Raw genomic sequence first — 14,737 nt, 5'->3', positions numbered from 1 at the left:
AAAAAAAAAACTATAAAACAGGATATTAAGTCAGAGAAGCGTGGGTACACACACTTTCCAGCACACACTGCGAGGCGACACTGGCAGGAAGAGGAGAGATGGTAAATAATGAGACGAAAAGAGGTGAAGGTGGCAGCAGTGGCATTGGTAGCCATGATACCACACCACAACACAGCACATCACACCACACCACATGCGTCACGAGAGAGAGAGAGAGAGAGAGAGATTCAAGGGGTTAAATGAGTCTACCCTAAGAAACAATGTGACGTCATCAAGTACTTTACTCTTTGACGTCACTGCCTGCGTGAAGTTAGTGAGTGGTGTTTAGGGTGCTGAAGCAGATTCCGTTTCATTCCCCTCCCCACCCCTTCCTACACACCCTCTTTCCATCCTCTCCCCTCTTTTTCTCTAACCCCTCTCCCCTCTCTTCCCCTTCTCAAACCTCCCCCTTCCTCTCCCCTCTCTTTTTATCTACTCCTCCTCCCCCTCCTCTCATTCAGCTTCCCCATCCCCTCTTCTCATCTACGACTTTGCTCTACTGTTTCAGACCTCTCCTCCTTTCCCTCCCATTCATTCTACTCTTAATCCACTCTGCCTCTGACTCAACACCATCCCAACCTACATCACCCCTCCCCAATCCCTTCCCGTCTACTTCTACTTACCCATTCTACTTTCAGTCCATTTACTACTGCTACTACTGTTCTTTACTGCTTCTACCCCCACATCCTCCTCTCACCTTCCGTCTGTAGCTCTTAACAACCCCTTCCTTTCCATCCTTCCCTCCGATCACTCTACTACCCCCAACCCCACCTTCTCCCACCCCTAACAACCCCACCCCTCTCCTTTGCTTTCCCATTTCGTCCCTACTGCTACGTACTATTTCTAATTTCACCCCACTGAACCTTGTATGTCTGTTAATCTCCTTTTATCCTCTGTAATAAAACTTTCCACATAGACTGATATTAAAACTTCCTTAATTCCAACTTACATGACCTAATTGCGTGATGGATTCGTGTGTGTGTGTGTGTGTGTGTGTGTGTGTGTGTGTGTGTGTGACACAGAGAGAGAGAGAGAGGGAGAGAGAGAGAGAGAGAGGGAGATTAAATGCAAAACACGTAGTCTATAACAGTTAACTAAACCCTGAATTAAAGTATAAATGATTACGCTCAAAAAATCAAAATCTACGCAAAAAAGAACAGAAAAAAAATACAGAAAACTCCATAACAAGCGATAAACACCAGAAAAACTAATTTATCCACACAGCAACCTCGTACCTAGATAAATGAGCAATTATTTCTTCACTAACTTCATTATCCCTATCACTGCATATCTCCTTTATCAGTTCATTACGGTTCTGCCACTTTTCATCACCCTCTTCACTCCCTTTCGATCCCCACCCGTGATAAGGAGAGATGGATTAAGAGAGTATTTGGTTGGCGCTTTATGGGCTGGAATATGAGTGAGGGTGGTGTGTGTTGGAGAGGGAAGCAGCTTGATGGCAGACAGAGTGACATGGAGGCGACGAGAGGGTGTTTGGCGTCTTTATGGGTCGTAATGTAGGTATACGAATGAGGGTGGTGAGTGTTGGAGGGGGGCCAGCCTGATCGCGGATAGGGTGACATAAAGGCGATTCCTTTGTAGCAACCCCTTCTGGGATAAAGGCGTCTGGCCATTTAAAAAAAAAAAAAAAAAGTAGGTGGTATGGGAAGCCTCGTAACACCTGCTCCATTGCGATTTATTCTGCATATTACACTTTAACATTCGATTGTATCTAAATTATTTCTTTTTAATATCAACATTATCTGCATCAGTGACGCACAAGAGGATACTGCAACGTAATAAACAAATTGCTACAGAGGAGGTGTTAGGTAATGCTCAAAGCCACCAAGAATACCGCCCTGTATACCTCTTCACTACAACTAATGGTACATAGAAGTGCTGAGAATTTCCACTAGTAATTTCGAAGAATTTAATGATTACCTCGTGTGTGGTCCATTTCACTGGGCATTCTGTTGACACCTCCCATTTTCGTTTCTTTCTTTTTTTTTCTGTTATTATTCTTCCTATCCCACTACCATGAGCAAATGGGAAAGGACTACAAAAAAGTAACATATGCTATAGTGTTTCTCGCCAGGATGTTGCAGACGAATGGAGAAAATAAAATGGGTGAATCATGGAGTTACGCAAGTATATTACTAAGAGGTGACATATCATTCTATCCTACCTCACACACACACACACACACACACATATATATATATATATATATATATATATATATAGTTTACAGACACTTAAGGTTGGGGTGGTGAGCAGGAATGGGGGGGGGGGTGAGAAATATCATGATGGACTTACCTTTTCCCGTGCATATAATTTCTGCTTGACTTACCTGGAAAATTATCAGTTAAGTGTAATGTACTTCGGTCACCTTTATGTCCAGGCCTGTGATGTCCTAAGGTGAGAGGTGGGGTTGAAATAAACATTAGGGTATAGAAGGAGGAGAATGTGGATGAGTGACTACACGTGAAAATGAATGCGCGCGCGCTCGTGCGTGCGTGCGTGCGTGTGTGTGTGTGTGTGTGTGTGTGTGTGTGTGTGTGTGTGTGTGTGTGTGTGTGTGTGTGTGAGTGTGTGTGTGTGTGTGTTAACCTCTTCACTAGTATAACCACCTTTCATTTCGTTCGTCCTACCTCCAGACGATTGGGGAATCTCTCACAGCGAAGACCCCACCACTATGAAAGGACCCCTAGCGCTAAACAAAATCGTCTAAGAATGTAAAAAAAAAATAATAATAATAATAATTAAAAGAACCTCGAAAAAGGAAGCAGGTTAAAGATACCCAAAACTGTCCACCACTTGTTCGTGTTCTGTATATTAACATCACAGAGATGATGATGATGTTAAGTTAGGTTAGGATTGATTAGCTCTCGCAAGGCCCCGATGACTCCCTCTCAGCTATATAAGTTCATCTGGCGTTAACTGGTATAAAATTATTGAATTTTCCCCAATATGAGAGGGCTAATGAACCACTGTTATGTTTCTCAGGCCCCCACAACTCGCTCTTAGCAGATTAAAATCACTGAGCGTAAGTTAGAATACCAGAGTTGCGTCGACAAAGATACGGTTAATTTGCTTCGGTTAAATCAGGTTAATTAAGTTCGGCTAGGGTACGGTAACTTCCAAGTTCGGTTAAGTTTGGTTAATGAGATTCGGTTGTGTTTAGTGTTTCCCTCATGTTTTTGCCCCCTTATTTAGTGCCATTTCTTCCATTTCGGTTAGCTTCGGTTATTTTCATTACGGAACGGTTGATCATTAGGTTAGGTTGATTAGCTTCGGTTACGTTAACAGTTTACCTCATGCTTCCTCCCGGACTGCATGCTCTTTTCTTCCTTTTTCAGTTTAGCTTCTTTACTGACTTTAGCTGCTTCTTTATTGGTTTTAGCCTTTACCTTCGTGTCTTCCTTCTTTTTCTGAGTCCTGGCCTGTTGGGGAGGGTATGATGTGGTTAAAATATACAGACATGCATGTTTATGAACCTATTTAATCCCTTGACTCCAATGACGTAGTTTTCATTTTATTCTTGCTACTCTCAGAGGCCTTTAGTCAGTTTTAAAGATATTTTACGTAGTGAAGTGGTTAGATTATGGCCTCAAATAGCCCCCTTCACTACAGAAGACCTCCATTAAGTGAATAAAATCATCTGATGTTTACCAAGTTAATGAATAATACGTTTCATATCACACACCAAATTTTTGCTATCAGCAGATGATTTCATTCAGTAAAAAAAAAAAAAAAAAAAATCAGAATGAGAAGGTCAGAAACAACCACCGTTTCACCCGCCCGGTACCAAAGGTCATTTTTGATGTTGAATAAAATCCTCTAGTATGAGCAAGAATAAGGGAAATGTCATCGAAGTAATGGGGATTGAAGAAGAAACTGATACTGGAAAAAATATATAGTAAATCAAAATCAGTGTTTCTTCTGCGGTTAGATCAAATACATTCGATATGGTTAGAATAGTAAAATTAGGTTGAGTTTTGTTAGATGTTCACCTCATTATCTCTGACTCAGACTTCACGCTCTCTTCATCTTCTCTCGCTAAGTTTGATGTTAGGTTAGGTTAGGTTCGACAGGTCGTTAGGTTGATTTTTATCCCTAGAACTTCATGCTCTCTGTATTTCCGTCGGTTTAAGTTAGGTTCCGTTAGGTAAAGTTAGGAGAATCAGTTGTATTAGATATTTACGTTACATTTTCTCTCTCGCACTTAAGCTCTTTCTCCTCTTCCATTTTCGGTTTGGTTAGGTTCAGTTATTTTGATGAGGTTTAGTTAGACTGTTACTTTAATTAGACTGGTTATTGAGGTTTAGTTACGTTCGGTGTTTACCTCATATTTCCTCTCAGGCTTCAAGCTCTCTTTTCGTTCCTCTTTATTGCGTCTGGTCTTTATCTCCAAGTCTTCCATCTTTTTCTGGAGTCCACCCTGTTGAAGAGAGTATCAAGGGCTCAAATTATACCGATGCACTTGTTAAGGAACCCATTTAGTGAGATTTATTAAAATTCAAAAGTAAATCATCGTAGTAAAAGAATTAAAAGTTGAAACTTATAATGTACCGAGGATTAAAGCGCGCGCGCGCATACACGCATACACACACACACACACACACACACACACACACACACACACACACACACACACACACACACACACACACACACACGTATGCTATCGTCTTCTGAGATTAATTTAGGTTAGACTGGTAGGTTTTACTAGGTTAATTAGCTTTGATGATGTTAGATCTTTATCTCAAATAATTTTTAGAATTTCATGCTCTCTTCTCTATTATAATAGTTGTTGGGTAAGGTTTGGTTCGGTTTGTCTAATTACGCTTAGTTGGGTTAGATTTTTAAATCTCGAATTTCGAGCTATCTTCTATCGGTTGGGTAGGGTAAGGTTAGGTTAAAGAGATTAGGTTGTGTTAAATGTTTACCTCAAATTTTCTTTCATATCCAAGCGTTCTCCTCCCCCTCCTTTTCTTTCCTCCTCCTCCTTCTTCCCCTCCTCCTGCTCCTCCTCCTCTTCTCTCATTTGGGTTAGGTTAGATTAAGTATGTATGGTTAGGCCACTACTTTACTTAGACTAGGTTAGGTTGGGTTAGATTAACGAGGCTCGGTTATGTTAAATGTTTACCTCATATTTTCTCTCAGACTTTAAGCTCTCTTTTCGTTCTTCTGTATCACGTTTGGTGTGTATCTGCAATTCTTCCATCTTTTTCTGAAGTCCAGCCTGTTGGGGTGGGTAGAAAGGGGTCAAAACATACCACAGGAATTGCTTAGGAAGGCAATAAAGGTAATAAAATAATAAACCACCGCAGTAATGGGGTTAAAAGATTATGACACTAATAAAGTACCGAAAATAAAAATGTTTACAATTTTTTTGTCTTATGAGGTGAGGTTAGGTATGGTTTCATTTGACTGGTCTGTGCTAAATTAGGTTAGTTTAGGTTAATTTGCTTTGGTTGTTAGATGTTTCCTTATTTTTTTTTTTCTTGATCCTCAGTCTCTTCTCTGCTAGCTAGGTTAGTTTAATTAGCATGGTTAGGTTAGGTAACTTGGTTCGGTTTAGTTAGATCGTTACCTCTCGGATTTCATACTCTTCGTCGTTGTTTTGGCTGTTACGTTCGGTTACCTCACTTGCATTTGGTTCGGTTAATGATGTTAGTTTGGGTTGGGTTAATAACATTCGGTTACGTTTAATGTTTACCTCATATTTCCTCTCGGACTTCAAGCTCTCTTCTCGTTCTCCTTTATCGAATGTGTCCTGTAATTTTAAGTCCTCCATCTTTTTCTCCAGTCCAGTCTGTTGGGGAGGTAGGAAGTGGTGTGAATTTACGATCAGAGTAGTTCTGGAAACTACGTAACCTCCTTCAAACAGTGCACCTCATGTCTATCTGTTCTTGCTGATAACAGACGATTTGACTCATTTTAGGATGGACTTTTAAACTGGAGGGGCCTGACTTAGTCTTCATCAAACTATTTCAGTACAAGAGATCTTTCTGAAGTTATATTAAATCATCTGCCGCTAATAATAATAAAGATTCTTCGTAATAATGGATTTAAAAGATCAATAAAGTACTGAAAATGAAAAAATCTATTTCCACTTTCTGGGGTTAAGTTGGATTGTTAGTTTACTTAACTTCGGTTTATGTTTGATGTTTACCTCAGAATTTCACTCAAACTTCAAGCTCTTTGCTGGTTTTATTAGTCTGATTGCGCTTAGTCAAGTTAGATTCTTACCTCTCGAATTTCAAGCTCTTGTCCTTCTCTATCGGTTGGGTTAGGTTTGGTTTGGTTAGGTTCGGTTAGATTAAGTAAATGAGGTTCAGTTAGGTTATTTAGGTTCGGCTAGATTAGGTTAATGAGGATTGGTTCGGTTCGATGAAGTTAGGTTAATGAGGTTAGATTACGTTAAATGTTTACCTCATATTTTCTCCCGAACTTCAAGCTCTCTTCTTCTGCTTCTTCCTTATCGTGTTTGGCTTGCAATTCCAGGTCATCCTTCTTTATCTGAAGTCTGGCCTGTTGGGGACGGTAGGAAATAGTGACAACATAATACAGTTCATTCACCTTTACTCGGACCAGATTTTCGTCCCTTTGTTGCCCATTTCACGTAACCCAGTGGTATAAACAGACCATGCTACTGTTCTACATTCTTTCCATTGCCCTTTGTGATCAGTGAAATATTCTTAAGTTTATCTACGGTTATGGTAGAGGGTCTGCAATATCAAGCCAATTTAGAGTGAAATGAGTATGTGCTTGTTTAGGAATCTATCCAGCCATTTCAGTACGATGACATTTTATTTTTTACACTACGTATCACCCGACAACTTTATTCATTTGACAGACCCTCTCCAAGTGAAGATATTTAGGAACAGTTTCCTTTAACCCCTTCTGAGTTCGAGATATGAAAATAAATATAATTGTCTGTATTTGGCAAGAAAGTCATCGTAATAAAGGGGTTAAAAGATGTAACTAGCAAAAACTGAAAAAAAAAAAAAAATCCCATTTCTTGAGGTTAGGTGGTTAGGTTAAGTTAAATCTGGTTTGGTTTTCATTACTTAGGTTCGGTTATGTTAAATGTTCATCCCATAATTTCTCTCGAACTTTAAACTCCGCTCTACTGTATCAGTGAAGTTGGGTTAAGGTTACTTAGGTCGGGTTAGTATAACTAGATGCCGTTAGGTTAGATTTTTAACTCTCAAACTTGAAGCATTCCTCTCCTTCTCTACTGGTCAGGTTAGGTTCTTAGGTTAGGCTTGATTAATGAGGTTCGGTCAGATTCTATGTTGACCTAAAATATCCTCTCGGACTCCAAGCTTTCATCTCCTCTCTCGGTTAGTTTAGGTTAGGTTCCGTTAGTGCAGTTCGGTTGTTAGGTTACTCTGATTATATTCGGTTAGGTTCAATGTTTACCTCGTATTTTCTTTCGGAACTTAAGCTCTCTTCTTCCCTATCGTGTCCGCGCAGTAACGCCAAGTCTTCCTTCAGTTTCTGCAGTCTGGCCTGTTGGGGAGGGCAGGAAGGTGTTGCTCATCATCATCATCATCATCATCATCCCGACCCCTTTTTCCCCTCTCAATGCAAGTGAGGTAGGAAGATGTCGTTGCACATATTTTACCACATCAGCTCGTTGACTAATTTCATATAATAAAATGTACTGACGCCAAGACTCTGTTGATCGATAATGGTTTGGCCAAATATGCCAGTGTGATCCCAGTTCAAAGGTGAGAGTGTATGAGTGAGAGAGCAATATGGGATGTGTGTGAGTGTATGAAAGTAAGAGAGCAATGTGGGAGAGTGTGTGTATGGTGAGTAGATGGGTGACAAACGAGTGTGTGAGAGCAGATAGGTCGGTATATGAATATGTGTGTGAGAGGGGAGGAGGCGACGGGTGTTTGAGTATGAGTGAGAGTGAAGCATACAGTATGGTGGGCAGTATGGTGGGTGCCTGAGAGTGATAAGTGTATATGTGTGAAAGCCTGTGAGAGTTAGGTGATGGGTGGAGGGAGTGAGGGGTGGAGGGGGTAAGGGATGGACAAGCTGAGGGGTGAGAGGGTGAGGGGTGCAGGAGTTGAGGGGAGGAGAAGGCGAGGGGTGGAGGAAGTGAGAGGTGGAGGACGTGAGGAGGAGAGAAGGGGAAAGGTCGGGGAGGTGAGGGGAGGGGACGGTGAGAGGAGGGGACGGTGAGGGGTAGGGCGGGGGTTTTATACCTGTGATCTGGGCGGGGGGGTGGGGGTGAGGAAGGCGGAGTCATCGTCGTCAAAGGAGGGAGAGGGCGAGGGCTGGCGGGGCGGGGGGCGGCGGAGGGGCTGGCGGGGCGGGGCTCGGGGGGCATCAGTGAAATCCTGCTGGGGGTCGTTTACATTATTAATATTATTATTATTATTATTATTATTATTACTACTACTACTACTACTGCTATCATCACTATGACCACCATTATTATCACCACCAGCATCACTACCCTTTTTCCCCACCAAAAGATCGAGTGAGGCAGGATCAAGAAAGCATGAAAAGAGCAAGTAGGAAAAACAGAACTACCACCAACATGCCCAATGAAACAATCCAGAAATCCCTGATTTTGAATGACATAGGGGGATTTTCTGGCAGCCTCTCTGTATCTGTATGAGTCAGAGTAATAAAAATCGACTCTGACACACAATTAAGTAAAGTAAGTAAAGAATAAAAAATAAACATGGACACTGATATAATGAAGTAAAGACTAAAGAATAAACAAGGACTCTGACACATAATTAAGTAAAGGAAATAAAGAATAAACATGCAATCAGACACAAGCACAAAGAATGAACATGCAATCTGACACACAACTATGTTTGAAATAAAGATACACACGCACTCTTCCACAGTGAAGTAAAAAAACTGAAGAATAAAGTAGAAAATAAACATGCAATCTGATACACACTCAAGCTAAAATAAATAAATCAAAAAATAAAATAAACCCGGAACCTGTTGCTGTCTGGCGGGTAGTGATGGGCGGCGTGGGCTGGCGGCTGGGGGGGCGGGGGAGGGACCGCGTGAAGGAGGACCGCGGAACCCGAATCTGGAAACACAAGACACGTATAGGACAATATACAGGTGTAAATCCCATCATACAAATCAAATATTCCTTGCTGCCCAGGAAACCATTTACCACGCTGGGTGGTAACCATAACACCAATTGATTCCTGATGGTCTCGGGGGTTACGAGGTTCCAGCTGGACTTATACGTGGGCCTTAGGAGCTTACGTTTGAAGGTTGGGTGGGATTTAATGCTAACTATATAATTCTTTTCAGGACAAAGTTATTACTCCCACACCTTTTGTGTATGGACTAATTAACCTAGCCGAGGACCCCTACCTTCCTGACAAGGGAATGAAGTATGTGATAGGTGTGCTTTTGTTATATGGTTACCATCCAACGTTGTAAATGGCTGCATGGGCTACAAGAAACAATTTGCTTTGTTACTCAGTGCAGAGTTGCCCTAGAGTAGTCAAAAGAGTGGATAATGGGCGTCCGCACCCAGCGCTCTACTAAAAATAAATATATAAATCTGGCTCTCAAGCGAAAGTGATGGGACTGCCAAGGGTTTCCTGAAGGGTCCCTTGCTGTATAAAATTGTCTGTAGGCGAAGTGGCAAGGGAAAAATGGAAAATACGCAATCGGCCAAAATAGTTAAAAAAGTACCTGGTCTAACTATACTGTAATGCAAGGGTGAGTGCGCTGGTGAGAGCTCCCTGCATGACTCTCTGCTGTATAAAATCGTCTGATGTACAAAATCATCTGTATAAAATCGTCTGCTGTACAGGATCGTCCGCAGTACAAAATCTCCGCTGTATAAAATCGCCTGCTGTATAAAACCGTCTGTGAATGGCAAGAAATACAGCACATAATCGGAGTGAATGAGTTTAAATTAGGAAATGTTACCTGTTCTGACTATAAGGCGAGGGTGATGGCGCTGGTGATGGTTCCCTGGATGGCCCTCTGCTGTAGACGCCGCTGCTGCTGCTGCTGCCACGCCCATTGTAGTTCTGGTTAGCGTCCAGCAGGGAGGACGTGGATTTGTGGTGGGTGAGGGACTTGCCCTGTGGTGGACGTAGTGCTCTGGCCGGTGACCTGGACAAATACAGAAAATGGATACAATCAGTTATAAAATAAATAAATCTCTATACCAATTAGCTATTGTTCAAAATCGTTGTTTTTCTTATCTTTTCACTTCAATATTCATTCCTGTTTGGTAAAACTAATCTTAAACTCTTCCTACACATATGCAGGTCTGGAGTAAAAGCAATGATATTGGATATATTATCTAAGCTAAAATTAGCATCAACATGCAACCTATTACATAACTCAGTCTCATTAAACTTCGTAAAATGGACCCTGGGCTTATAGCTGTTGTAGTCGGCACCGAAAGAAGTCTGTACAAAATTAATCTAAACATTCACTTTAGTTTGGTTGCGAAGTGTTTGCAGCAATATGAGTGAAGACAAACGTATGATCAAGCAATCTTATGCATATCGTAAACGCAGGAAACTTTCCGAACACAGCAAAATGGGTCAAACATTCTTTGTAGTTTGGTTGTTGTGTTTTGGTAAACATACGAGTGACGAAAAAAATACAACAAACAATCTTATCAACATCTGAAGCTAAGGAACTCTACTAATTACGAGCGAGCGAGCGAGCGTAGCAAAGCGATGTTTACGTTCAGCTGAGAAATTAGCGGCCCGACACGACCCGGCCCGGCCCGACAGAACACGGTCCTACCGCGAAGGTTCCCAGAGGCTAATAACTTTTCTATGTGAGACAGAGAAGAGATTATTTCAGCAGGTACTATATACATTCAAGAAATAATGTTTTTGGCTATATATTTACTCATGAGACCACGAAAAACCCATGGAATTCCAGCTTTCCAAGGGAATGCACCGAGGGTTTCAATTGACACGCTCCACTATGAAATAGATTTAAAGCACTATGAAAGTACCATATGCGAGGTATGAGTTGTTTTTCACTTTCTTATGTTGACTGCACGTGTGTGTGTGTGTGTGTGTGTGTGTGTGTGTGTGTGTGTGTGTGTGTGTGTGTGAGAAAGTAGGGTAAATATTTTAGCTCAATTATTCTTCTGTTACTACTCAACTACCTCACCAGAAATGTTGAAAGTGTACACTAAGCTGAAATTATGATGATAGGCGTATGTACAAACGCTCGCTCTCTCATCAAGCGCTCACAAAGCGCACTTTACTGGTACGGTACCTTGACTCGTTGTTATTAGTAAAGCTGAGGAACGTTACTAATACGGTACCTTGGCTCATAGTTGTTGTTGTTAACGCTGTATGCCGCTGCGGTGTGATTCTGGAGGCCCGCATGACTGCGTGATCGCCTCATGGTGTCCTGATCAAAGCCGCTCACGCCCCTGTCCATGCTCACGCCCCTCTGTCGCACAATGCCCTTCACTGGCTTCACCGGCGGACGACCTCCACCTCCACCACCACCCCGCACAGGTTCTAGCGGGTAGCTCTTGTCCCTGTGGTAGAATGCAGATGTTAGTAAGCCCTACCTGACAACCATCTGACTCACACAAAGTTATACCTGGAAACTGTTTATAATAAGAGGTATATCTCTTGGCGTAAAGAAGGCGAACAGACAGACGGACAGAGACAGACACCAAGATAGGTACACACACACACACACACACACACACACACACACACACACACACATCCTTCATGAACAGTTCCGTAAACATTAAATGACGAGTGCCTCTCCACGACGTGCGTAGCCTTCTCATTCACTGACTTAAGACAGGCTATTGCGTCATTATCAGATCGGTAATGTGACCCACGTGCTCAGCTCAGCAATTTAGTCCCAAAATATATAGCCTCTTTAATGGGGTAATTGTACAAACTGCAGGTTGTGGCAGTAAGTACCACAAAATATGCTCCTGAAGAAATTCCCATGCTCCTCAGGCTCTTGCATTATAAATAAACAAATAAATAAACATATACATACATACAAAAATATATACTGTATGGGTGACTTTAAACATTAGTGTTAATCCTTTCAGTACGATCACGTCTTCATTCGGTTTATTCTCGCTACATCCTGACGCTTCTATCCAACTGAAGAAACAACAACCTGACAGGTACAGCAAAATGAATTAATCTCTATCTATCTATATACCTAGGCTGCTTCCCCCAAGGATTAAAAAAAAAAAAAAAAAAAAAGCTTTATCCCTTCAGTTCAATTATGTGCAAGATAGCTTATATATTCTTGCTACCTCCACATTTTTTTTTTTTGGGGGGGGGAGCCTCTAGCTGCGAAGGAGTTAATGAAGTCTATATTTAACCCGTCCAGTTCGAAAAGTTTCACCTGAGCTGAATAAAATCGTTTGGAGACAGCGAGAATGAAATACAGTATACAGTATCTTTTGATCTGCATAAAATCGTCGGGTGATGACAAGAACATATATAAAAGCATATCATGAGCTGAATAAAATCGTTTGGAGATAACATCATCATCATCATCTAGACCTCTTTTCCCACCTAAAATTGAGGTAAGGCAAGTTTCACGGAGCAAGAAAAAAAAATTGACAATGAGAGCTAACTTTGGAGGTAACAATGAAGAAGATAAACAATGCGTTATCGAACTGGTGATGTTAATTTTTGAACCGAAGATGATAATTTTCGAACTGAAGGTGTTAATTTTCGAACTGAAGGTGTTATTTTTGTTCACAGCCTACCTCCCGACGGGGCTGTGTCCGTATCCATTAGTGCGTCTCTCCTGAAAGAGCTTCCTGACGCGGCCCTGCCCCCCCATGGAAGAGTTGAGGGACGAGATGGACGAGAGGGACGAGGACAGGGTGGAGGCCGAGGACTTGGTGACTCTCTGTATGGTGCCCTCCCTCTCCGCCTCCTGCCTCGCCGCCATCTGCAGCAGCCGGGACTCCTTCTCGTGCATTAGTTGTTCTCGGAGCCGAGCCTGGAAAAAAAAAATAATAAAAATATATAAATAAATAAACAGACACGAATAATTAAGCTACGGGAATTTAGGTGGTTACTGAAGGTTAATTAGTACCGTATTGCATTTAAGCTTTTCCACAATCACCCTTGGGAATTAGTTGTTCCAGTAATCGAAAATGAAAACACACACACACACACACACACACACACACACACACACACACACACACACACACACACACACACACACACACACACACACACACACACACACACACACACACACACACACACACACACACACACACACACACACACACACACACACACACACACACACACACACACACACACACACAAAATTCGGCTAGTGTAGGCTTAATATTACTTTTATTCTGATCAATATAACCCCCGAATAATCAACAACATAACTCTAACCCCTTTTCTCCTTCATCGAGCCCTTCTTTTGTCTTAGCACTTCATCTGTTTTCGTTATCCCGCCAGCAAAACACGTACAATGCTCATGTAGTTCCTGTAGATTCATTGTTAGAGCACAAATCAATACCCACACCCTTACCCTTACTAACTGCTCTCCTTAGTCACCATCTTATTCTCACCTTTTTTCTTAGTCACAGTCTTATCCTCACTTTCACATGCACCATTACCCTTACAATAGCCCTGTCGATTGCACCATTAGACAGACAAGTAGGTTTCATAAGACGGAAAAAAAAACAAAAAAAATAAAAAAGACAGATTAATAGAAAAGATATGGACAAAACAGATAGCCAAGTTAACTTCAGAAAACATAAAGATCAATAAACATCTCCATAAGTAAACAAGCAGAGAAGCATACAGATATTTCAGTAAGGCAGAAGATGTAAATGAAGTTAGATAGATAGATAGTAGACAAACACAGGCAAATAACCAGGTAACCACTAATTAGATAAGGTAGATGAATGAGCACACTGACAGGTTAATAGACGGAGACAAATATCCTGGTTAACACATAAAGATAAATAGGCAAATCGATAGGTAAACAGACTGACTCATTAACTTTATAGAACTTATGGATTAGAGACACAATATCATGTGCTTAAGGGAAAGGGGAGTGTAGAGGTAGCTCTAAAGTGCGCTCTCTCTCTCTCTCTCTCTCTCTCTCTCTCTCTCTCTCTCTCTCTCTCTCTCTATTTCTCAAAGTGCATTTAACCTGAATTCGTGTGCACTCTGGGAACGATCGGCGAAGCGCTTGTTAAAAGTTACTGATCTGTTAAAATGTACTGGTGTGTAATACTTCATTCTAGAATGGGTGTTAACATTTACTAGCGTGTTAAAATGGATGAGAGTGCTTGTTGAAATGTACTAGAGTGCGTAATAAAATGTTTTAAAATGTACCATAGTGCGTGTTAAACTTTACCAGCCTGTTAAAAAGTACTTGCCTGAGGAAACCTACTACAATGCATGCTGGAATTCAGTACCAGAGTGCGTGCTGGAATTCAGTACTACTGTAGAGTGCGTGCTTGAGGTGAGGGGTGCGGCATGCGTTATACAGTAGACTCTACTACCATCCACAGGCTATCACGTTTCAAAGTCTCACTCACGCTCAATGTTAGGATTTATTTCAGGCACGTAAAGACCGAATATGTGTGTGTGGGGGGGAGAAATTTTGTGTGAAGAGGGAGAAGAGGGAGCTTACAGGAGGAGGGAGGAAGGGGGTTTCGCGTGAGGAG

At 41.6% G+C, this 14,737-nt stretch overlaps 1 protein-coding gene across 1 annotated transcript in view; it reads right to left on the bottom strand.

The window, feature by feature from the left end:
* LOC145412114 (uncharacterized) overlaps positions 1-14,737 on the bottom strand; it is a 57,336-nt gene that overhangs the window by 24,598 nt on the left and 18,001 nt on the right. The window contains exons 2-5 of the mRNA XM_080282031.1: positions 12,791-13,029; positions 11,354-11,575; positions 9,982-10,170; positions 9,025-9,118 (exon numbers count right to left, since the gene is read on the bottom strand). Coding sequence (XP_080138157.1) covers positions 9,025-9,118; positions 9,982-10,170; positions 11,354-11,575; positions 12,791-13,029 — 744 coding nt within the window. The remainder of the gene's footprint in view (positions 1-9,024; positions 9,119-9,981; positions 10,171-11,353; positions 11,576-12,790; positions 13,030-14,737) is intronic.

The sequence above is a fragment of the Coenobita brevimanus genome, chromosome 92 (genome assembly GCF_032717465.1).
Source record: "Coenobita brevimanus isolate Jiangsu-jjx chromosome 92, ASM3271746v2, whole genome shotgun sequence".
NCBI classification, from domain to species: domain Eukaryota; kingdom Metazoa; phylum Arthropoda; class Malacostraca; order Decapoda; family Coenobitidae; genus Coenobita; species Coenobita brevimanus.
Note: the sequence above shows the minus strand (reverse complement) of the source record. Positions and strands in the feature narration are given on the sequence as shown.